The sequence below is a fragment of the Hippoglossus hippoglossus genome, chromosome 6 (genome assembly GCF_009819705.1).
Source record: "Hippoglossus hippoglossus isolate fHipHip1 chromosome 6, fHipHip1.pri, whole genome shotgun sequence".
Taxonomy (NCBI): domain Eukaryota; kingdom Metazoa; phylum Chordata; class Actinopteri; order Pleuronectiformes; family Pleuronectidae; genus Hippoglossus; species Hippoglossus hippoglossus.
The window spans coordinates 26,984,802-27,009,368 of NC_047156.1; the positions used below are offsets into that span (position 1 = coordinate 26,984,802).

Here is a 24,567-nt window from a genome sequence, read left to right on the forward strand (position 1 = left end):
ACGTTTTTTATCTATACCAGCTTTTAAAACGCAATGATGTGCTGGACCCTGTCCCAGCTATTGACACAATATATATAAAGTGCAAATAAAAGTCAATGACATACAACCAAGTAGCCTGGTTTAAAGAGTATGGCAAAATAATGTATGTGATGTTTTGAATTAACACATACAACTTGAGAGATACAAATATGCAGAGCTTATATGTTATTACCTTGTGCGGGGCTTTCTGATCTTTGCACATAGACTTCTGCATCACCTTGAATTCATATTCAGCCCTGGGGTGGTCCTGTAACAGTGACACAAAGAGAAATGACATGAAAGTGAAACACATAGAAAAGCTGCTGAATTGAAGTGGAATCACCAGCTGGATATGTGTATTGTACAGGTGGGAGGTTTGATAAGCACAGTGTCATATACGCTCTAAAAACTAGTGGATTTAAAATATTTCAATGCTGTGTGAGTATTTTCAAGGGGTCTTGAAGCTAGTTTTGAGGAACGTTTTTATTGCTCTCATAAATGTGGTCTGGTGTGATCAGTAGGTCCTACTGTTAGGGTGACAGTCCCTTTTCTCTGTTTGTATTTGCCTAACATGGAATGAAAATGTGTAGGAGGCTGATTTGTTTAACATCCAACAAATAAAATCATCTGTATTCATTGGAATATTTATGCTTATTTGACACATACACATTGCCTTGATATTAATGTGATGATGATGGGGGGCACATGTATATGTGTTATGTTGTAGATGAGGTGTCATTATTTCCTTAGAAACAACAATCATACGTGTCAAACAAGAAGGATCCTTATGTATTGATCCAACATTTATCATATAACATTTATTGGTCCAAACTTCAAATGAAACAAGCGAAATCCCTTTAAAATTTGCGAGCCTTGTGCTTAGTGTCGCTACACCACTACTGCATTATGGGTTGCTGAGAAGTTACTTTCAGCTGCAGTGCACCTGAGGCCAAGTCCAGGTGATTATGGTAAATGTAGTAGTTAGTTACAGTTAATTCACCAAAACCCAGTGTGCAGTGTGTAGAATTTAGTGACATAAAGTGGTGAAGTGTTGCAGCTGAATACCCCCCCCCCCCCCCCCCCCCAAACAAGAAAGAGAACCTTTGGTAACCTTCAGTTTTCATAAAAACTCAAAGGGTGTTTAATTTGTCCAGTCTGGGCTACTACAAGAAACATGGCGGCCTCCGAAGAGAGGACCCCCCCTGTTGTAAATATAAAGTATTTCAATATAAAGGCCCATTCTAGGGTAAAGAAAACAAGAATTTGTATAATTTAGATGAAACACACTAGTGAAAACATCACTAGGATTATTTCATATAAAATTTCTCTCAATATATCCCTTTCAGTTAAATCTCACACACTGGACCTTTAACCTCTCACCCCCCACAAACCAACAACTTCTCCTTTCCCTCCACCCCCACAAACCCAGATAACACCTCTCAACCCCCACATCACCCAACAACCCTTCCTACCCCTGGCAAGTGGCAGCTGTTTTCACCAACAGCTTCAGGGGGGCCGGGGGACACATGTAGAGTCCAGTTATACTCACCACTTAAACATTGCAAGTGTTTAAATATCAAACAGATTTTAAAAGAAACATAAACGTGAAGGGAGCACTGAGCTAGAGTTAAAGTGAACAGAGGTGAGGCTTGAGGTGAAAGCACAGAGTGCATGTTATGATATTATAAAGGTTGATGGTAATTGTAGAAGCTGCAGTTTATGGAGCCTGGGAGAGGGATTGTCTTACCCTGGAAAATGTTAGTTAATCAATATATGTTAAATATGTCGGTAAATATGAACATTTTTGCACAATTTCTGACATTAATCAATAACATTTTTTTTTCTTTTTATGACAGTAAGAATGTGTTGATTTCACACTTGCCACTGGCACTGCAGTTTGTGTGCTGTAGTACTGGACATACATACACACATATATGTATATAAAACGTCTGCAAATGTCTAAGGACAAATTATAGCTTTTGGTGATTTTATTTAAGAAGCAGAATCGGTAATTTAAACCCCTGCAGCACATGTTAATGCTTTGTTAAATTGTTATTTCATGAAGTTAAAATGGTGAAAAAAATAATAATTATAGCATGTGCAAAAGTTTGGCCACCCTACTAGGTTAGTCCTCCCGTTTATCAGATGGCTTTTGTGCAGTGTTTGCAGTCAAGGTTTCTGCTGTCACACAGGCTCGTCTTTGTCTTTCTGTCCAGTCCTGGACCTGCAGTTTGATCCTTGTCTTCCACATCTTGTCTTGTCTTCCACAGTTGGGTTAGCCCTTTAACTACCCTCGGACAATGTTTGGAGAATCAGAGAATTAATCAGTTTTGGAAACGCCATCAGCTGACAGTTTCTAATGATTGTTTTAGTCCTGCATTTCATGTCCTAACCGGCCGAATGAGCTGATGAAGTTCTAACTATTTTCCAAAAAAGTAGAGTGCTCAAACTTTTGCACCTGCCACAATTACATGAAATAAAAAGTAACAGTACATTAACATTTGAAGAAAACTTGTTAAGAGTCTGTTTGCTGCATGGGTTCTATTAAAATCCATCCGATTAAAAAATCAACAGAGTACGTCAGAATATAATCAGCTGCATTATCAAATGATCCTATTTACTGTATGTTGCCTGTCCCCTGTTGTAGTATGTGGTGTGCTTGCATCTTTCCCAGGCTCCAGTCTGTGTGGCTGAGAGAGAGAGAGAGAGAGAGAGAGAGAGAGAGAAGCAGCAGCGATCAAGAGAGCAGAGTGACTCAGATATGAAACAATCAGAAAGCACCTTGTTCCCAGTCTGATCTCAATGTAAAACATGAGCTCACAATGTTTTGGGAGGATTTGCATTTGTGAACTGGCGACTGCTATATGCATCAGATGCTCTAGTCAGACCTTTGTGTTTGTGTGTGGCAAATGGTGTGTACATATAGTTTATTAGTGTGGTCCCTGGGCTCTTATGGCATGGCATGTCAATGACAAACTGCATCTAACATAATGTTGTAGCCATGTGTATTTTCATTTTTTAATTTAAATCTTGCTATAAGAAGATTACAGTCAAGGAGTCCGGCAGAAGCAAAAAGCCTCTCATTCCCTGTTTTACAAAAGAAAGATCTGCCATGTTTGTTCACCTCTCACATAAACACATGTGTACACATGGTTTTCTAGATTGATCTGAGCACGATGCTCTTGGTACAGATGGGGCGATAATAAAAGAGAAGTTTCTGATCATTTAGCTGATTCCTGACTGTAAACTGTGGCGGAGAAAATGATTTGCTGCTGGACAACAGAATTGAATTACCACCAAGCCTCACCAGCTACTGACAGGAGACATGGCTTTGCTGCCAACAGCAGAAATAATGTAGGCATTACCCACAACAGAGGTGAGCTCAGCTAGTTTTCTGCCAGAGCTCCACTCTGTGTGGTCGACTCAGTCTGCACTGGTCCAAGCTCCTATCTTCTTACATGAAGAATTATGCACCAAGCCATGGTGTTCACCCTGTCTTTAACAAATAAATGCAGACAGAAAATAAACCATACATCAGTCTCCCATCTGGAATGCTCATATTAGATAAGACCCAACCTCCTTACAAGAACAACCAATCAAAACTGATAAATAACAACCTGTGATCGCAACATGAAGCACTTAATGAAACTATATCAGTCATATAAACTAAATTACTGATATTATAACTGACTTTCTGTCAGCATCACTGCAAATGATTGTTACAGGTAAACATGTTGAATTAATCCATGTATATGTAAATAATTAATAATAATCCTAATATTTAAAAGCGATCACAGCTGTGTGCTGCAGTGGTGTATAACGACCACTGCTGAATTCAATCAATCAATCAAATTTTATTTGTATAGCCCATATTCACAAATCACAATTTGTCTCATAGTGCTTTAACAAGGTGTGACATCCTCTGCCCTTAACCCTCAACAAGAGTAAGGAAAAACTACTAAAAACCCTTTTAACAGGGTAAAAAGAACGTAGAAACCTCAGAGAGAGCCACATGTGAGGGATCCCTCTCCCAGGACGGACAGAAGTGCAATAGATGTCAAGTGTAAAGGAGAACATCAGAGAGATAAGGGTTTTAGCAGCATTGATAAGGGTAAACAGTCAAATTCAACTGCACTTATTCTTTACAGTTCTCTTATCAAACATTGTACAAAGCTGTTAGTGAACAAAGTTCTCAGATCTTGACACTGACTTTCTACCAGCCAAAGACATGACTTAAAAATTCTGCTGTTGGTTTAAACAGCACTGAGTAGTTGTATACATTTCTGATTTACTATATCTTATCAACCATCCGGACCCCTCAGGTAGTCTGGAACAGGTCTGCTCTTTGTCTGCAGAGTCAAAACTAAACATAGAAAAGCAGCATTCAGGTTTTATTCTCCTGCTGTGGCCACAGTGTTTCCCGTGTTTTCCTGTGTTCTTCCTGTGTCTCCCTGTGTCCATTCCTACCCTGTGTGTTCTATGTGTGTGTGTTGTGGGCACATCTGTATTTCATCTGCTTATCAACCCAGTAATACAAATACAGTGCTCCTGATACTCCTTGCCAGATTAGTTGGTATAAGTTCTTTCAGTGGCTTTACATTACTCTAGTGTCTATTGCTTCAAGTAAAAAAACAAAAAAGTAATGTTCACTGTAACTCTTCTTAGATTTTTTTATTCTTTATTGTGGTGTCTCATTTTGCTTCCACAATTTGTCACGATGCCTCTTTTATTTGATGCAAAGTACTTACTATATAAATACACTTCCCTAGTAGTGTTGGATGAGCAAAGAGCTGATCATGGACATATTTATCCTTTCAGTGTTAAAGAGTGGGAGTGAAAATGAGCTTAGAGCCGGAGCACATATTTATAACAGAGAACCATGTGTACACGTGTGTGTGAAAGAATGCAGATGGAAGGAGTTGCAGAAACACTGAGATCATACTAGAAACACATGTGGGAACGCTTCCTTCACACTGAACATATCAAACTGCTGAATCTTACTCGTAATTTTTTGTGAATTAGTTGTTGAGTTTAAGTTGCAGTATGTTAAGCTCTTTCGTCCACTCGCGCCTGTAAGAATACAGACACTAATTGTTGCTTTTTGAATCATGAAACATGTGACTTTGATTGTTGCTACACTAATCAGCCATTGTCTCCAGGCACATGGAGATGACCTTTGTGTCCTGAGGGTCAGGGGGAATATATGTGATGGGAGGAAAAATTCTGTGACCACATATTCTGCAAAAGATTTTTCTAAAAAACTTAAGTTCTGCCAGTCAGTTATTCATGTGAATGAACTCACGCTGAAACAACACCCAGCTGCTCAAGACAGTGGCCAAGTGTCCAATTACCTTTGAACACTTGCAGTTTGGGCACTATGTGTTAAAAGGGAGACACTGTATACGCTACACGGTTCTTTGACACTGAGGTAAACCTACTCAAATCAAAGCAGAGCCTCTACACTTCAGTAGCCATTATCTCAAACTGAATGTAGTGAAGCTTGGAATCTGAAGAACAAAAATGTACAACTGTCCAAATATTTATGGACTGTGCTGGTAATTTCTATCTCACATACACAGACTTTTAATGTTGAATGGGCACTTAGGTATATCCATGGAAGGAAACATGGTCAATGATTACTTTTCATACCAAATGACCTGGATAGGGCAGGTTTTTGTGCTCTTTGTGTCCAAGTTCTTTATCTTTGTTCACGCTCCTGAGAAATAAGTGGAAATAAAATAAGTGGACCACTGCTTTCCTGAGCTTTGATTCGTGATCACTTGTACTTGTTTTGCAGGTATTCGGTGTGACCGTTTGTTTAGTGTAATTGTTTAGTTTACATACATCTAAAGTAAGAAAATCGAGTGAAATGCTGAAGGAGGAAAACTGCAGCCACAATGTGTTGTAGATGCAGACTACATTTGCAAATATCATTTACAGTTTACAGTGTTTTTTTGTGATATGTTATGAGAGATTGGCAGCAGCAGCAGCAGAAAGGCTACAAAGAGAAAAGAGAGAACTTAATCTAGAAACAGGAATGTATCCAAACCTTGAGAGCTTCCTGTGAAAAATAACCCAGAGAGACAGAGACAAAGGGGGTGGGGTAAGGGGATTCCAGAGTTAGTAAAAATAAGTCAGATAATACCATTGCAAATAACGTGGCATGTTTTGAATGTGTTGAAGAGGACTTGAATACTCTGCTGATGTTGAAAATGTGCTCCACAAAACATTGCAGCAAAAGAGGAGGAAAAACCCCAACAATGAGAGAAACACAACAAAACCAAAAACACTCACAACAAAATATTATATATGTAATAAATACTGTATAAAGTACACACATGTATGTGTATATTACATGTTAATTTTTTAAAAGGGAATGTGCACATTAATGAAGATGCACACTTAAGTCCATCATGTAAATGTGCCATCCCTGCAGGTTGATGTTAAAGACATACAAAAACTTACAGTATTATAGTCACATGTGTAAGAACAAAGAAGTACAGGCACAGACACTTACATAATTAATAATTAATCAATGACATGACTGTATGATATACGCATGGACAAAAGCTCATAGCACACGAAAGGCACAAAAGTACAATTATTAGTAAAACAACATAAAGACACAGGTGTAACAAGAAAGGCACATAAACAATAGAGCAAAACACACAATATTTAGTAAAATGAGTAGTAAAACAAAAGCACAACTCCAGATGATGACATATGTCCAATAACAACTGTTTTAAAGAATGAAGAGGGAAGTTCTAGATGTTGCTCAGTTCTTTGGGTATTGTGTTCCAGTTATGTGCTCCATGATAAGAAAGTTACTGCGCGAATATTATGCACTTCAGAAAATACCACAAATACAACCCGTGGTTTGTATGGGGATGAGGGGGATGCCAGCCATCAAAATTACCCCCCCAAAACAACCCCTAAACTACCTGTCAGTTTCTAATCCCCTTTCATCCACTATGAGAGCACATGGAGAATTTGAGTGTGCAGTTGATCATCACTTAGTTAATACTGATAATTAAATTGAAAATAGCATGATGAGGGGCGGCGTATAGCTCACCTGGTAGAGCTGCGACCCCATTGAGGCTAGGCCTCACCCGTAGCAGCCCGGGTTCAATTCCAGTCTGTGACCCTACATGTCATCCCCCTTTCACCAGTAACTCTCTCTGTCCTATCAAATTAAGGCCACAAAAGCCCATATAAAATATACATATAAACTGCTGGTACGTGAATTATTCAGCATTAACTATACTATCCTGCACACATTCTCTATCTGCATACGCAGCCTTTTCTCTCATAGGGGACAGGGGCCCTAACTGGTGGAGGCAGATGGCTGCACACATTGAGTTTGGTTGCCGCTATAGATGGCATCCCCACTTATCCTCCTACAGTTTGCCTGGTTCTGGCCAAATGTGTTTCCTCAGGTATAAATTGTAAAGAATAGTTAATGAAAATATTTTTGGTTAATGTATTTTTTCTATAATCTGAAAGGAGATGCATACGTGAGATGAAACCTGATTCAATTCCATTATTAGCTTATACTTATAATAATGTATTCACTTATCAAAACATGGAATTTCACATCCTTTAAAAATAATTGCTTAAAATTAAAACCAGTATCATCAGTTTGCAAAACTTAAAATGCTAAATATTGTAATAGAATCAAACATCAATATATATACTCTATGTTATCTATACCTGTCTATGATTTCAGCGCCACTCACCTCCTCATCTTCAAACCCCGTCAGGTCCCATTCATAGTTCAGTCTCATCTGCAGCCTCTTCCAGTGCTCCATGAACATGGCAGCTTTGAGGCACAGATAAAGATCAGGCTCAGACACTCAACTATACATGCTGACACCTGAGTGAGTGCATTAGGGCAGACTGGTATTAGTAATTATAACAGGTACATCTCAGGTAATATGGGGGGGGGGACTGGTTGGGTGAAGTTATTGTCATCTACCATGTACACTGAAATGGGTTGATTAATAAAAGGTAGCCTACCCTAGGTAAGAAACATGATGAATAGTTACTTAGGTGCGCTGATAAAAAGAGACAGATGGTTCACTTATATACTGTAATGTGAATGTAAAGACTGCTGCACGATAACAAGATGACCGAGATAACAAAATAGGGTAACAAGATAACAGGACGTGTTCAAATCTGGAAATGGTGAAAGTCACAAGTGAAACACAAAGGCTCTCTATCAGCATTACACCTCTTCCTAACATAAACGGAGCCTACGTAGTGTTATATACTGTGAGCAACAGAGCCTAATGAGGGGATGTGAAAGAAGGCCATGAGCAGTGAAAGGAAGTGAGTGGATCCCTTCACCAATATCACTGCTTAGTGACTCCAATTTGTTTCATATTGCAAATTTCCCAAACAAATAGAAGAATAAAAGAGAAATACTGTAGGTTTCCTCAATTTTAATTGTTGAAATGGTGTTTAATCAAACTCCATTTTTAAAACTGTGCTTCAATAAATGTTTTATTAGGCTGCAGCCATTGTTGAGTTTATTTAGTTCATATATCTCTTTGTGACTTGTCTTTGGTAATTATTTTACATGTTACATTTGAAAACACATAGTTCAAGACTAAGACGTTCAACGTGTGTTTAAACTCTATATATAAAATCTATGAAGTGCCCATTGAAATTTAAGGGTCCATGCTATATGAGTCAGTTCAGCTGAAAATGTGTATAGCTAGTTGGACCTCACAAGGTGGACACTGATTATATTAGCAAAGTGAATTGTTTGGTGTTGCCTCACCCCACAGAGCCATGAATATAGAGAAGAAAACAGTGGCAGGGTTGTCAAACAGGTGGCTGGCCCGAGCTGTCCCACAGGCTGTGCTCAGTTTCCAGTAGCTGCACACTCTGTCACACAGAGGACACATGGTGATGTTGTTCTTTGGATGGCAGATCTCCATGCTGGAAAACAAGATACAGACCAACACCTGTTTTACTATCCCCAAGGGGGATGCATTGAAATGCCCCTAACCCTAAACTTAACCATCACAGCTAAATGATGGTTTAGCTGTGATGGTTAACCGAAACCAAATGCTAAACCCTACAAAGTCGTAACCATAGTGGTCTCGCAATATTTGTCAAATTGGCAGTCACACATATATGTATATGCATATATACAATATGTGTGTGTGGTTTGTGTGTATATATATATACATACATTTATATACACACAAATCCTTCTAATCTCCATTTTCTCTTTGCTTTCTTTTAGATCTGAAATATTGGATGATTTATATCACCTGCAGTTCCTCCTGAAGTGTTTCTTTCCACAGAATGAGTTCCATTAGACGGACAACTTCCTGACTGCTTTGGGGTTCTGCTTTGTCTTACTGTGTGGTTACGTGCCATGGTGACACTCTGATCCTCACACTTCTGCTCAGCGTGTGTGGTGCATGTCTGCAGTGAGTGCAAATATGTACCGGCAGTGTGTGTCATAATATCCTGTGGATGATGAGAAGCAGGTAGAGGAAGGAGCGGAGGCCCCTCTATTTTCTCAACTCATTCATCAATGTGCTTCCTTTGTCTCCCCCTTTGTATTTCAGATTTTCATTTCTTCATTCACGTTGATTTCATTTTTTCTTAAAGTTTACAACACTGACTTATTTTGTATGTCATTAAGAATATCAAGTCACTTAAAACAGTATTGATTCTAACAATATACAGTACATAATGTTGTTCCTTTATGACAATAAATCATTCTACAAGCTGTAGAACCACTCTAGTGATGTCACCGCATTTTGTGTTCGATTTCTCTGCAGATCTGAGGATTGTTAAGAAAACATTGTATTAACCATAAGACTAAGGCCCAAAACAGTTTCCTGCACATTAAGCAGAAGCATCACATATTCAGTTTGCTGTGACAATCAACACACATCACATCATATGTCAGCTCTCTTCATTCCTGTGCTTGTTAAACAAAGTGTGTGTGTGTGTGTGTGTGTGTGTGTGTGTGTGTGTGTGTGTGTGTGTGTGTGTGTGTGTGTGTGTGTGTGTGTGTGTGTGTGTGTGTGTGTGCAAGTCTGCACAGTTACCTTGGTATGTTGTCATCAACTGTGGCACATCCATAGAGAAAGACAATGACCCCGACTAGAGAGGCAGGAATCAGCATCTGGGTATACAGGCCTAACCAGGCAAAGTACAGACCAATCTTCTCGCCAAAGTACTTTCTACACACACACAAACACACACACGCATAGAGATGCAAAGGGTTTAATTTGTTCGGACAAAAAGAGCTGTGCAGTAAAACGGGAGGGGCTGACCCGTGGTGTTATTTCCGGTCCTAGTGAGATAAGTGATACAATCCAGGTAGAGGAAGAAACGACATGTTTATAAGACTTAAATATAACGGGAAATAAAATTTACGGCATATGAGAAAAATCAGTCATGTTGCCTTTGTTACATTCATGAACATTTGCCATTACTGAGCCTCGCTGCCCCTCTCAATGTCGTTCTGTACTATTAAGTTGTGTGGTGAAATGCTACTTAATTTTATGGTTTTCATTTGAAATTTAAAGATTCATGTTAAAATTGTAAAATGCATGGGTTTTATTTTATTATATGTGTACTATTTCTGTTGTTTTGGCCACTAACTTAAAAGGGTTTTGTGTATGTATAAACTTTCAGGCAAAGTCTGCATTATGGCAAACTCAGGCCTCACTGTAAGGAACATAAGCTTTAACATGTGAGTTACAGGGGACATACTTAAGCTCCCATTTCCTTGTATAACTTCTGGTACTTGTCATGTTTAGGAGGTGAGAAAGCATAAAAACAAACCAGCAGACAATGAATGGGTTTTATGTTGTCCTCATCACTCCCTGAATTACTGTCTATCCTCATCACCAACTATACAACCCAGGCCATTAATAAAGAAGACAGAGGAGTTATGAACATCGTCCATATTGTATTATTAACCAGCCCTCATGGCAACGCTAGGTTAAAACTGTATTGGCCTGGATACAAGATGACATTCGTTGTATGTTCTTCAAACAAAGATGAATCTGTTGTGAATATGTAAACGCATAGTTCTGGAACATCATGCAAGCACTACAATTTCTAATAAAACACATAGATGACCTAATCATCTTATATTCAAAAACCCAACTTAACAGATTTTACCCATTGGAGAGTTTAGACAATACATTTATGTAAAATCCTATGATATACAATTGTAATATTACAAACTGATGAGCTGGAACAGCAGTTCTTCAAAATAAAAGCCTTATTGTATTATAACACTCAGTTATTACCTTCAAAGGATGATTGACAATAATCATAATCACCTACAGAAATAGGTACTTACCGCACAAGTCCGATAGGCTGATACTTGTAGAAGACACCGTAGTTTGCCCACTCCTCATACAAAAGCTGAAGAAGACAATTTCTTTACATTAATTGTCTTGTATCACACTTCTAGCCTTTCTATTGACATAACTTTTATTATTACAAAAGTTTGTTAGCGTTACTCTTCGTATTTCCTGGCAGTGTCCCCTTTTTATATTAATTTTTCAAATGTATTCAACAACAGAGGCTCAGTAAAACAAACAGAACCACAACATTTCAGTTGGACTATTTTTTTGTTGCTACAAGGCCAAAGTTCATCCTGCTTTCAGCTCTGTTTTTGGTCTCCTCCTGTGGCTCTTTAGCTGCTGAATGCAGATGGGGGGGTAGTGTTCAGTTGGTTTATTGAGTTTTTAAGAGCTGCCTGCTTCAATCAAAAGTTACATAATGAGAGCAGGAAATAAGAAGAATGGGTCAGAAAAAGAAACGTACAGAGCAGACAGCTGACGGATGAGCTGAAACCCTGTCAGGCTCCATATAGCTGAGCTGCATATTCAGGTGCTAATTCTCTGTAGGTTCATGATTATGAGCAACTCCTTCACATTTATGGTCTGGCGCAGGGCTTGTCCGTGGATCCCCAGATCTTTGAGCAACCTGATGGTGGATGCAGCCAACCTCCACAGGACAAACTAATGCTATTCAGCCCCATTGCTCCGCCTCAAATGCCATGTGTGCATCCTGCATCGAAGAGGACGACACGCAGGGTGTTTGACCAGAGTATCAGGTCTGGTTTTAGAGTGGTAGTGACACAAAACACCCGGACATTTGTGAACCTGAACCGAATATGAACCATGAACACGTCTGTATAAAGCTCGAAAAAACTCTCTTACCTTTCTGTCATTGGACTCTGCACTCTCCTGATTTATTTCCCCCTGTAAGTGGAAAGTAAAGAATCAGTTTGGAAGATCTTTTGTGGAATTCTCCGATAATTAGCATTTTTTTTCCCAGCGCAAATGGATTACACTTCCACAGGAAAGGACAGACAGTACTAGATGCTGTACACAAGGAGTGGAGACTGCATGCCAGGTTTTCATCCAGACTCGACTACTGCAACAGTTTACTCTTTGCTGCCACAAACAAAGTCCTTCGCAAACTCCAGTATGTCCAGAACTCTGCCGCCTGCCTACTTACCAGTACCTGCTCAACTGATCACATCACCCCAGTCCTCCATGACCTCCACTGGCTCCCGGTAAAATACAGGATAAACTTCCAGATTCTACTCACCACCTACAAAACCCTCAACAACCTCGCTCCCCCCAACCTCTCCGACCTCCTCCACCAGCACACCCCCACCCGACACCTCAGATCTTCTGATGGCAGCCTCCTTCAGGTCCCTAGGACCAAGTGCCGAACCTGGGGTGACAGGACGTTTTCAGTCACCCCCTCCTCTCTGTGGAACTCATTACCACCACACATCAAAAATGCCCCTACACTGCTATCATTTAAAAAGGCCCTCAAAACCCACCTCTTCAGACTTGCCTTCCCCAGCTAAACCCCCCCACCCCAGATGTTTTTTTATTTTCTTAGTATACCTCATTCTTACCACTTTCTTTTTATTTGTATTAAAGAGTATATTGATTGCTTCCTTATTTTATCCTTCACTATGTAAAGCATCTTTTAGAGCTTTGAAAAGCGAGATATAAATGCAATGTATTATTATTATTATTATTCATACGATGGATTCATAAATAGGTGAGGCCATAGTGGTCAATTGCCACTGTCTTTTTATCTTATCATCTGCTGAACAGCTCTAAAGCTTGAGTATATTACCATACTGTTGAACTATCATCTGTAATTATATAGTAGCATTGTTACTACTCACATCATGAAGAGGGTAAGCTGCTGTATAGACACCGCTACCAAGAAGACTGGTGATACCTGCCAAGGGAAAACAGAGGCACATGTTACATGCATTTCACATCTTTGGATCCTAGCTCGGTGAATGTGACCAGAGTAGATCTCCTTTTCTTACATAATAGTCAGTGCTTAAATATCCATTCAATTAAATCTCTGACCAAATCTCTATACAATACCAATGACAAGATTGGACCCAAGAGACAAGAGAAAAGATTTTAAGTTTTTGTTTAACGGTTAATATTTAAAAAAGTGAATCCACGTCAACCTGATGCATGTGCATGATCCATTTAGACAACAGGCCAGTTTGCTCCTTTATGCAGAATCAACAGATTATCCAGTTTGTCAATCATGTAACTGTGGTAACAGCATGGCATATGCACTGCCGCCCAACATGCAGCGGTGCAAGATCCATTTAGTGCTACTTCCAGCTTCGACACACTATATACTGAGGCATCCTAAATTGATCCCTGGGATGGGACTGACCAGTTGGGGGCTCCACAATGAGCAGTCCCCAGACCCAGGGGGAGGGAGCTTGTCCACTGGGATTCAGAGTGTACTGTAATAAGAACCCCTGCCATCATCATCATCATCATCATCATCTTCATCACCATCATACCACCTCCCATTCCCAGCTCATTTGAGCTCAATAGGTGTGTTGTAAGACTTGATGTCAGGGTTTTGACAATTTGTGGTGAACTTACATTTGTTGGTTGGTTAGTTAGGTTAGTGACGATTCAGTGATTTAGTTTGCTCTCCACCAAGCTATAAAAGTGGAAGAAATGATTGTATTTTAGTGGAAGTTAGTTAGTTAGTAGCTAATTGTAGTTTATTCATTTATTTTTTGTTTTTGAATTCATTCGGCTACAAAAGCTGCAATAGATCATATATAATATGTTTTTACATCTCTACTATAAATACTTGACACACATTTTGTCGAGATGTCAGAGAGATCCACACTTACCCATGCTGTACTTGGCCTTGCATTTTGTTCTTTTTAGTATTTCAAAAACCTGAATGGGAATGAAAACATGAGAAGTGTTTTAAATTCTCTGTGCTGTCGAAGAAAAATAATTACCAAAAAGTATTTAAGTGTTATTTTTCGTAATCAAGAATGGTATAGCTCTAATCTTCAATAATGGCCACGACCAAACTACCAATTGTTTCTTTCAAATTTACATAAAACAGCTTGAAAAAGTAAATATTTTACAAAAGAGAATTACCTGCCCACCACTATACTGTCCACTATAAATGTATGTTTTTACATTTGTTCATTAACTGTAATTTCAGAAAAGAATGAATACTTCTTTTCCATCATCTGGATAAATCACAACAAAGCTTCAGTGGACTCACTATTGAACTCCTGGTTTTGCTGTCAAAGAAGGAATCTTTGTCTGAAAGGTCAAACCTGTTAACACACACACACACACACACAAAAGTTGAAGCTGACATTTTATCATAGGTAGAGGAGTGCTTGTTCTCCTGGACTGTGGATGGTATTCATTCAGTTGATGTAAAGTCTAATTTAAACACAACAGTTGTGGACACTGACAATTCTTATTTTGATCTCTGATCGCAAGATACTTCAACAGAATATAGAAGCGGTTAGTTTACACACACACTCTCTCACACACACACACACACACACTCTCACACACACACACACACACACAGTGAGATACATTTAATTACCTTGCTGAGGTTTTACTTCAAGTCAAGTTTCATATAGGACATTTTGTATGTGTATTTTCAACCCTCACGTCACAGAGGAAACTCAAATGACTCACACTGGACTGGAACCTCAGATGACATTATGACAGCTGCACAAACAGAGCGTTGGGTTAAAGTGGCTACATTTAGCTTGCCATATCGTTCTTATATTGACTGCTCTGCTTTTTATTACATTGCCGCCCTCTGCTGGATTTCACCAGTGGACCTGACAGCTGATGTTGTGGCTACATGCACAGTAAGTTGGTCCTGCTGAGGCTGTCACACAGTTGTTACATGTAAACAGAAGTCCTAGCTCAAACTGCCACAATTTTTGCACCACATAAACCGTTTGCATACATGAACTTTAGAGGTTGTCCACAGAATTGTGTCCAGACTTTCTCCAGAGTTTGCCGTTCACACATGACCAACAACACAGATATCTCTTGAGCATTCAGAGGGGTGAGGGGTGACGCAACGGGCACAGGCAGAATGTATGGTATAAATTATCCTCTAGATTCTCCAGTTTTTAACAGGGGGCTGATTGGTGAAACTCCGCAGGAAGTCTAGGGGCTCTCTCTTGGACATTTGTATTCTCACATACAGCCCCTCTGGAGAATGCCCGGTTCACATCTGAAATCAGCTGGATCTCACAACTATTAAGACCTAATCCTTCATTTTGAGTGGAATATAGCTAATAACTAAAAGTCTCTGCATCATAACCTGGAGTTATGGTTTTCTTGTGTGAAATCATAAATGGCTACTCATTCGCTATATATATATATATATATATAGATTAGCTTTTTTGAGAAACTAATGTAATTTACAAAATGAGCCAGACCCTGCATTCAAAATATTTGCCCTTACCCTTTAGTAAGCAAAGTTTTAAGAATTCCAAGGTAAGTCTCTGCAAGCTTTGCACACCTTAATTTCACCCGTTTCTCTCATTCCTCCTGACGTCAGCTCCCTCGGTGTCTGTGAACTGTCGTCTCCAGGCCTTCCACAATTGTTCGATGGACTGTTAGTCTTTTAACCCTTACATACTGTTCATATTTCATGTCTTCACAGTATGGCCACGAATTCCCTTATAATAAGTCTATATGCCGAATTTCGAACTACAGGTCTATTTAGAATGTATAAATAGCCAATCTGACATTAATAAATGGATGATTAATCTTTAATTAATGTTTCAGAGAGCAGGGAGAGTGTAATTTTGAGGTTTTTTACACCAATCATCTTTTGGAGAAAAACATCTACTATCACACAATATCATGTCCTGTTGTACCTAAGACATGAAAACACAACAGCCGTAATGATTTGAATACATTTGTTTGAAAGTGATAATGGCGAGAACATTCTGGAACTGTTGGCATTTATTATGCAACCATGTATAACCATGTGTAACCATTATAACCGTTAAAACCAAGTCACTTGAATGACACGGCTGCCATCCTGCCTGCAACTTGATGTGGAAGTGAGGACCAACTGTTGTTTTGACAAACTGTTGACAAACTGTTGACAAACTGTTGACAAACCATTGTTTTTCTATATTAATATAGATTCCCCCCTCAATGTACAAAAATTTGTAGCATGTAAAATATTAAAATTTGTGTGTATTTTGTATTTTGGGTCACTTTAGGAAAAGTCGTCAAATTTCAGGCTAAAAGAATGACATTTAGGGTATTTTTACTGTTGTCAAATGTCAGAACTGATCAAATTTGACCCGAACAGTATGTAAGGGTTACGGGAAGTGAATGTCGGCCTAGTCCCGGGCCATGTACACTCAGGAGTAGGTTTTCAACCTCTTTCAACGTCTAACCATTTCTGCTATACAAATTAAATAGAATGAAATGGAATTAGCCTAGCGTTGTGCAGTGTCCGGTGTTCACACTCATTCAGTGTTTAGCTCTCACCCAGTTACTCAGTTTACCTGGTGATCTGACACTAGGAAGAGTCCTTGTGACTCCATTTCACAATTTCTGTGGTCACTGTGTTTCTGAGAAAACTCAGAGTTTAAGGAATTAATATGCAAGTTCCTTGGACTTGGAGCATAAGGCTAAAGCACACTATGCTAAATGAGATGATTTAGTTTTTGATTTCCTTTTTTTTATTATTTGCTACTAAGCTTATACTGACAAATTGGCAATTTCACTAATATACAATAAATCTATAACACTATGGAAAAGCTAACGGGTCTGACTACATTATGACGCCACTGTAGAAGGAGAGATGATCAGAAGGAAGCTAGTGTTAAATGGCCCATGAGGAGAGAGAATACCTATTGATTCCTTTTACAATGTCATGCTGTTTAACTGTGAGGTGCCACATGTGCTCTCTCAGTTAGCTCTTTGGCTGCTCTGAAGTAGGACATTTCTTACTACAGGTCCTCCTCCACCTCCCCTGACCAGGAGGGTAACAAAGGAACAGATCACATTGATGCTGGTCAGTTTTTAGAAACAACTGTATCCTGGTTCAGTTTTCTAAGTTAACTAAGACTTTTCCATAGTAAATCCTACTCAGAGTAAGCCTCCCTAATGAAACACCCGTCAGGCAACACTATTTGTCTATTTAATTGCGAGGCAATTGTGTTACAAGGCAACATGGGTCCACTTTTTTTCCATCAAAGTGTGAAAGAAATAAAATTGCACTTACAGGTGTTGTTTTTCTCTGGAGAAAGTGTGTGACAGATGTTTGATGTTCTTGGGTTTATGTTCCTCAACATGAGGGTGGAGAGGCTCCAGAGCTTTACTGACCAGAGAGCTGATCTTCTCCATGACACCACTCGACTGCTTGACTTCATACACCTAGAAATCACCACAGAACACGCACTCAAGGTTAAGTTGTATATTCACACCTGTACACATGTTTATGCATTTATCCATCCATCCAAATGTGGCAGCAGTGCAGTGTGTAAAATCATTCAGGTAAAAGTCAGGAGCGCCAGTGAGCAGCAATTCTGTGTTGATGAGAGAGGTCACAAGAGAGGTCACAGACCTCTCAACCACAGGTTGGAGCTGACAGAAAACCGTCAACAGCACATAGGGTTCATCAGGTCATGGGTTGAATGTCACAGCCTATGTGAGGGTTCTTTCTGACCATGCTCATAGATTTTTGGCCACAGTTTACCATCTTTTACAGTTTTTTTCGATTGCATAAACATTAAAATCAAAAGTATTACACAATTATCAAGACCTTACACTCAAGGAGCAAAACATCGGCCCAGATTTGCACCACTGTAAGCACAATGTCAGCCTCACACTTTTTGCAAAACAATACACACAGTGATTTGCAAAACACTAAACACACTTGTATACATTAGACACAGAAGTATATCAAGATGTCACTTCCTTGCAATTCCAAAGCACTCACTCAAATTACCACCCCCATGAGCCAGTTGGTTCAACACAGCCATCAGGTGCGCAAACACATGATTGCTAAATTGTAGACACACCAATCAGGTTTAAGCACTATACAAATGCAGCAGGTGAGTTCACCTGTCTTCAACTAAAATGGAAGGAGTCAGAAGAAGAAGAAGAGTGAGGGTGAGAGGGGGAATCCACGGAGGAGGAGAAGGAGGAAAAGGAAGAGGCGGAGGCCGTGCCAGAGGTAGAGGTCGAGGTGGAGGTAGAGGAAGAGGAAGAGGAAGACCTGAAGCAGGAGGAGAACGTGCTCAAAGAAGAAGAGGACCAAATTTATCAAATGAAATTCGCGCAACACTAGTTGACCATGTCGTGAACCACGGATTGACGCTGAGGGAGTCTGGACTAAGAGTTCAGATCTTAGCAGATATACAGTGAAATCTGTCATTGTAACCTGTACTGGATACAGAGTGTTCTGTTGGTCTGATATTTGCTGAGCTTATAGTGTTATGCACACTACTGTAGTAGCATGAAAACTGGGACATGTTTTGTTGTGATTCTCCATGTTGACATGTTGAATGACTTGGGAATATGGATATCAGTCTGCAGCATTGGTCTTGTGTAGTGTTTGGTGAATTTATTGTATATTTGCACTTTCTCTGTGTACTTCAGTTACAGTACTCTAATCACTGAGAAGTAGAATTGCTAAAAGTGTTTTAGGATAGCAACAGCAGTGTGTAACTGGTTCAAACAGAATTAAGTCATATGAAACGTGTGTGTTTCATATGGTAACAAAATATGGTTTTGATAAATTAGTGTATAGTTTTTACAAGAGTGTTTCATTTTGCAAAGGATCTGAGGTGTTCTGCTAATTGGGTGTGTGGTTGTGCTAATTGTGTGTAGTGTTTTGAAACACCGGGCCCTGTTTTAAAAATCGTGCTTAAGCAATCGAGAAAAACTGTAATGGCTACTTCCAGCAGGATGACGCTTCATGTCACAAAGTAAAAGTCTTAATCTGGTTTCCTGAACATGTGAGTGAATTCAATGAACTTCAATGACCTCCACAGTCACCAAGGATAGTTGCACTGGTGCTTTTCTTGGTCTTAAGATATGTCAGTTGAAACTCAAGTCCAACAACACAAGTGTGTGTGTGTGTGTGTGTGTGTGTGTGTGTGTGTGTGTGTGTGTGTGTGTGTGTTTTTGTGTTTGTGTGTGTGTGTGTGTGTGTGTGTGTGTGTGTGTGTGTGTGTGTGTGTGTGTGTGTGTGTGTGTGTGTGTGTGTGTGTGTGTGTGTGTGTTATGGGAAGGGAATGTGTCTGGGAAATGAACATAAGTCGATGTGAAGTCTCATAAGAGTGCATGCAGGCAGAAATCTCACCTTCTTAGTGGGCATCTTTAGCTTCATGAACTCAGCCTCTCGACAGAGAATCTTCCAGGGAGCATGAATCTTCACAAAACCCACCCCTGGAATCTTGGTCTGAGACAAATAACATACAGATATAGCTCAGTTATGTTTATTCATAATCCGCCCACAGATTGATATGCACATACTTTTTGGTGCAAATATAACAATGTTTCATATAGGATGTCCTTCTCAGGTTGTAGCCCGCTTTGTCCATATATAATTTTGTAAGTTACCAGGAAGTAGATTCAATTCCACTAGATTCACGAGTTTCAATTCATGTGACAGATTATTGGTGTGTTCCCAATATCCGGCATCTTGTAAGATCCCTTATGTCTTTATGTTGCCCATACCTCATCAAGATAATTCAATTATGGTAATACCAGTATAAAATACAGAGTGTAAAATGATTTATGATCCAGAATGTGTCTAACTTTTTCGCAAAACTGCAATGCTCTCTGCTACTTTTACATTTTCAATAATGACATTGTTGATCATAATTTGTACTTTGCATGAGTTTGGTTTTGTTCAAATTTAGTTTAGTTGGTATCAAACTACATCTTTCATGAATGAATCCTTATATAATACAATAGTATTTAACAATAGATACACATTTACAATCGATAGGGAACATCAGTACAGGGGGAAACACGGTGCAGTGGTTAGCATTAAGAGGGTTCGGAGTTTGAACATAATGGCTGGACGAAGCCAAATTTGTGTGGAGTTTGCATGTTCTCCTCATGTCTGCGTGTTTTTTCTCTTGGTACTCCAGCTTTGGATGATCTCCAGCTTTGGATGATCCCCAAAAAAGTTGTGTGGGAATATCTTCCTCTGTGTGATGGCCATGCCCACACATGGTAATATGCTCCAAATTCACACTCTCTCTCCTCATCAGTTTGCTACACACATTTAATTTGTACTCAGCCACACCAAACAATTAACTTCACAGTTTGCTTATTTGGAATCGGTTTAATTGCTTTTAACCTTACAATGTTTAGATGAAGTGCACACATTTTAACACTGTAGGGTTACAGAGGAAATTGTTTGTTATATTAATCATTTGCTTCTTGGTCTTTGAGTTACCGTGGCTGTTGGGGGAGGTCCCTTCCTGCTGGCAAAAGGCGTGGGTCAGTGTTAAGGACTCTTAAAACCTGGAGCCAGCTCATCGGGCCAAACCATGTGCTTGTTTACCCCTTGTTTGTTATTTGCTATATATGTCGCCTCATGTCTCATTGTGGGGGGTCAGTTTGTTCAGTTAACACAGTATTTTGTTCCTTTAAGTATAGTTACCTTTTGTTGACTTCTTTTATTGGCCTAGTTATAACATTTTAGGTTCATAATGTTTATAATGTTTCTAAAGTGAGGGCTGTAGTCTGACCAGGAGGAAACCATCTATGTGTGTATTGATTTGAGGGACTCAACACTGTACATCAGTACTGCCTGCTGTGCATAGAGACTAATGGTTTCCCTCCTGATCTGATTTCTGCTTGTTGTGAGGAAAATAATTTGTTTATAATTTGACTTGACCAATTAAGGATTAGATTAAGTAGTTTAAAAGAAAGCTTCACAATGATTTAAATCTGTCTCCAAATATGTGCCCATATGTATACTGAAAAATGTTTTACTTTCTATATTTACACTTCATGTCCATAATGCCCATTCAAATATGACAGATGTTGTTTGCACTCTGGTGTATAAAGCTAACAATGTAATTTGTGCCAGGCTTTTAGGTTCTGCTGGATCACTTCAATGAGTCACATTGGAGAAGTGTTATGGGTATATTTGGTCCTTGTTGAAAATCTAATCAAACTATGTTTGAAAAATGAAGATAAAAATGCAAATAATAAGTAAATAACTCAAAAAATAATTAAATATTAACTGATTTCACACAAACCCTTTTCCCCTGGCTGAAAGCGCTGTTCTTGACCCATTCCTCCACCACAACTTCTTTCACTTCAGACTCTGTCTCTCATTATGTCACCTCATCTGAATCCCCAAAAGCTTTCTACTAGAAAACAGTGCATTAAATGGCACATTGGAACAATCCAATATGCAGTTCTCCATCTTCTAGAGAAAACACAAAAATCAGGGCTCATAAAGAGTAACTGGGCGTTATATCAATGTAAATTGCCAAATAGCTCAAATGTGACTAGACTTTGCAGTTGCAGACACTCAAATAGACAAAGTCAGTTGGTCCCTAGGGAGTAAATACAAAAGTATTGTTGTGTGCATGTTAAGTGGATATCTTCCAAAGTAAGGGTTTTTCCTTTCTCTCTTGAAAATCTTGACACACAATTAGCAAAACCATGAAAACCTTAAAGTTCCCATTTGCAGGTTTGTAATTTTAATTTGGGGTTCTACACTCCAGCCTCACACACTATAGGAATGGAAGCAACCAAAAAGCAGACTATTGGCACTTTAATTAGCAAGGTTGTCTGTCTGTTAGTTAGCAGGATTACACAAAAAGTGTAAGTTATGAAATGATCAAAACATTAATAATTAAACATACGCAATGGAAGTTTTGGATTTGGCACTCTTGTGTCCAGCTTTAGTGAAACAGGTATTAAGACCTTCTTTGAAGTAGTGGTAACCTCAGGTCAGCCATTTCAAGACACTGCTGTAGACAGTCTTATTTTCTATTTATACACTGGCATTAGGTCATCTTATACATATGCAGAATATCAGTTTACACTTTTACATGGCAGATACTCAGATATTTCTAATCTGCAACCATGCAAATAGTTTTACAGAATCAGCCTGCCTCCAAATTGAGAAGTGGCTGCCTCCTAACTTCTTATAGATGAATAGAAACAAAGCCAAAGACAAGCCTAAACTTATCTGACAGTGCTGTTTACTCGTGAAAACAACTTCAGTCTACACAAATCGGGTGTAAAATAAGAACTAAACATACGTTATACTCAGACTTACATACCTTCTCAAACCTAAAATTGCTAAAGCAGGTACAATAATAGGTAACATAATGGGAACAGCTTTTAGCTCCAAGTTTTCAATATGCAACACAAGACCAAGTCCAAATAAATGAAGAATGTACAAAGTGCTATGCTAATCAATTGGGATATTAAGATCACATCCATCCATTACAGTACTCAAAGACGTCTGTCCCAGACTTCTATACTAATGTCCGAACTCTTCACATAAGTTACGATAGAAATAACTTACACCCAGTTAGAGTTTTCTACTAAACCATTAGAATTTGTTCACCTTCCTCCAACATTATTAGCAGGCATCAAACTTTAATTTGAAAGAGAACTGTTTCTTTATATCGTGTTCAGATTTGGTAATGCTTGCTCTAACAACCCAGCCCTCTCTAATGATCTATGTTCATGTGCAAACTGATGTGTGGACTGTGTGGACTCCGATTTGACTGTTGCTCGACTGTCCCTGCTTCACTTTGGGCACTTTTCCTCACCCATACTCAGGTGCTCATAAAATGTCTGCTCTCAGATTTCTGCTCTTGGATTTATGTGAAATGACCCTGTCAAAATTCCCCAACCAGTAGAATGCCTGGTGTGATGTTGAGCAATGAAATAGTCTACTACTTCATCGCAGATGCATTCCCTTTTCATTCTTATAGAGTCCCTCATGGGTTCTTACTGTTTAACAGGTTTAGCAGATCACTCACCAGCATGCCTCATTGTTTTTATTTTAAATGGTAGTCATATTTAGAGCATGGGAATACATCCATGGTGTTATGCTTAATTATGCAAACATTCGTTTTAAGTCTTAGTGGTTGCTATCTAACACATGAAGACAGCAGAAGACAATAGTAACATTTTAGGAAACTGGTGAGGTCAGGCATATGCATATATTAAAACTGAGGAAATCGTTAAGTTGTCACAAAATATTATTACAATTTAGAACATTTTAGTTCTTGCTACAGTAAGATACATATGTTGACCTCACTGCGTTTGTTTCAGAAACAATCACAAATGTCATACCTGGCATTTTATTGTTTGGGGAATTTTGACAGGGTCATCTCACAAAAATGCAAGCGCAGGAGCAGAAATGTGTGAGCAGAAGTTTTTGAAACTCAGGACATTTGTACAGCAACAGTTTATCTGAGTGCAGAGCAAATTTACACGTGAGAACTTTAATGCCTAGTTCACAAAAAATAAGTTTCAGCCTGATTTCCACCCAACATACAAAACCCAGCAAAACCCCCGATCACAAGATGGAAAGAAATCTTTTCTCAAAACCAACTTAAGCAGTTTTTACGAAGATCCTGACATCAGTTATTATGTTTTTTTCTTTTAATTCTACAGTTGTTTAATACGATTTAAATTGCCATAATATTTTATCATTTTTAAAATATTTAGTCACAAAATTAGTCACCCATCTTTAGGTTTTACACACTGATGTTTAATTGCTGCAGCTTTTAGTTAAAATCTTTTCTAAAATTAGGTGTAGCCCGTTGATTTAAAAAAAAAAAGTTAAATTTCCGTTCTGAGACAAGAGATGTTTCAGGAGATGCAACTGCACCACACAGGGAGCCCTGCACCCAGGTTGGCTCTGGCAGGACCTGAACCCAAATATTGTTCAAAACATTTTTGTCTGAACCTTAAGGTCTCGCTCGACCTTCTATGTAAAGTGCCTTGAGATAATGCATGTAATGATTTAGCGCTATACAAAGAAAACTGAATTGAATTGAACCTGGCCCAGCATGTCCGGTCCAGCATGTCCGGTCCGGTCCTCAGGTCTCTCCACAGATGCTCAGCTGAGGGTTCACCTCCAGTGCCGTGTTTCCAATGATGTGTTGCTGCAGCTCAGATAACTCTGTGCACCTCCATTTTCTTTTTACATCCTACTCTTAGGTGTTTGACAATATAT

General features: G+C 39.0%; 1 protein-coding gene across 3 annotated transcripts in view; it reads right to left on the bottom strand.

The window, feature by feature from the left end:
- LOC117763434 (anoctamin-1-like) overlaps window positions 1-24,567 on the bottom strand; it is a 46,056-nt gene that overhangs the window by 14,249 nt on the left and 7,240 nt on the right. For 2 of the 3 annotated variants that reach the window (XM_034588549.1, XM_034588548.1), the window contains 12 exons: window positions 19,696-19,794; window positions 17,611-17,762; window positions 14,605-14,659; window positions 14,216-14,264; window positions 13,220-13,275; window positions 12,228-12,269; window positions 11,360-11,424; window positions 10,092-10,226; window positions 8,801-8,961; window positions 7,755-7,837; window positions 6,068-6,079; window positions 212-286 (listed from right to left, as the gene is read on the bottom strand). In XM_034588549.1, the coding sequence (XP_034444440.1) occupies window positions 212-286; window positions 6,068-6,079; window positions 7,755-7,837; window positions 8,801-8,961; window positions 10,092-10,226; window positions 11,360-11,424; window positions 12,228-12,269; window positions 13,220-13,275; window positions 14,216-14,264; window positions 14,605-14,659; window positions 17,611-17,762; window positions 19,696-19,794 (984 nt within the window). The remainder of the gene's footprint in view (window positions 1-211; window positions 287-6,067; window positions 6,080-7,754; window positions 7,838-8,800; window positions 8,962-10,091; window positions 10,227-11,359; window positions 11,425-12,227; window positions 12,270-13,219; window positions 13,276-14,215; window positions 14,265-14,604; window positions 14,660-17,610; window positions 17,763-19,695; window positions 19,795-24,567) is intronic. The other variant, XM_034588550.1, reaches the window with a different exon arrangement.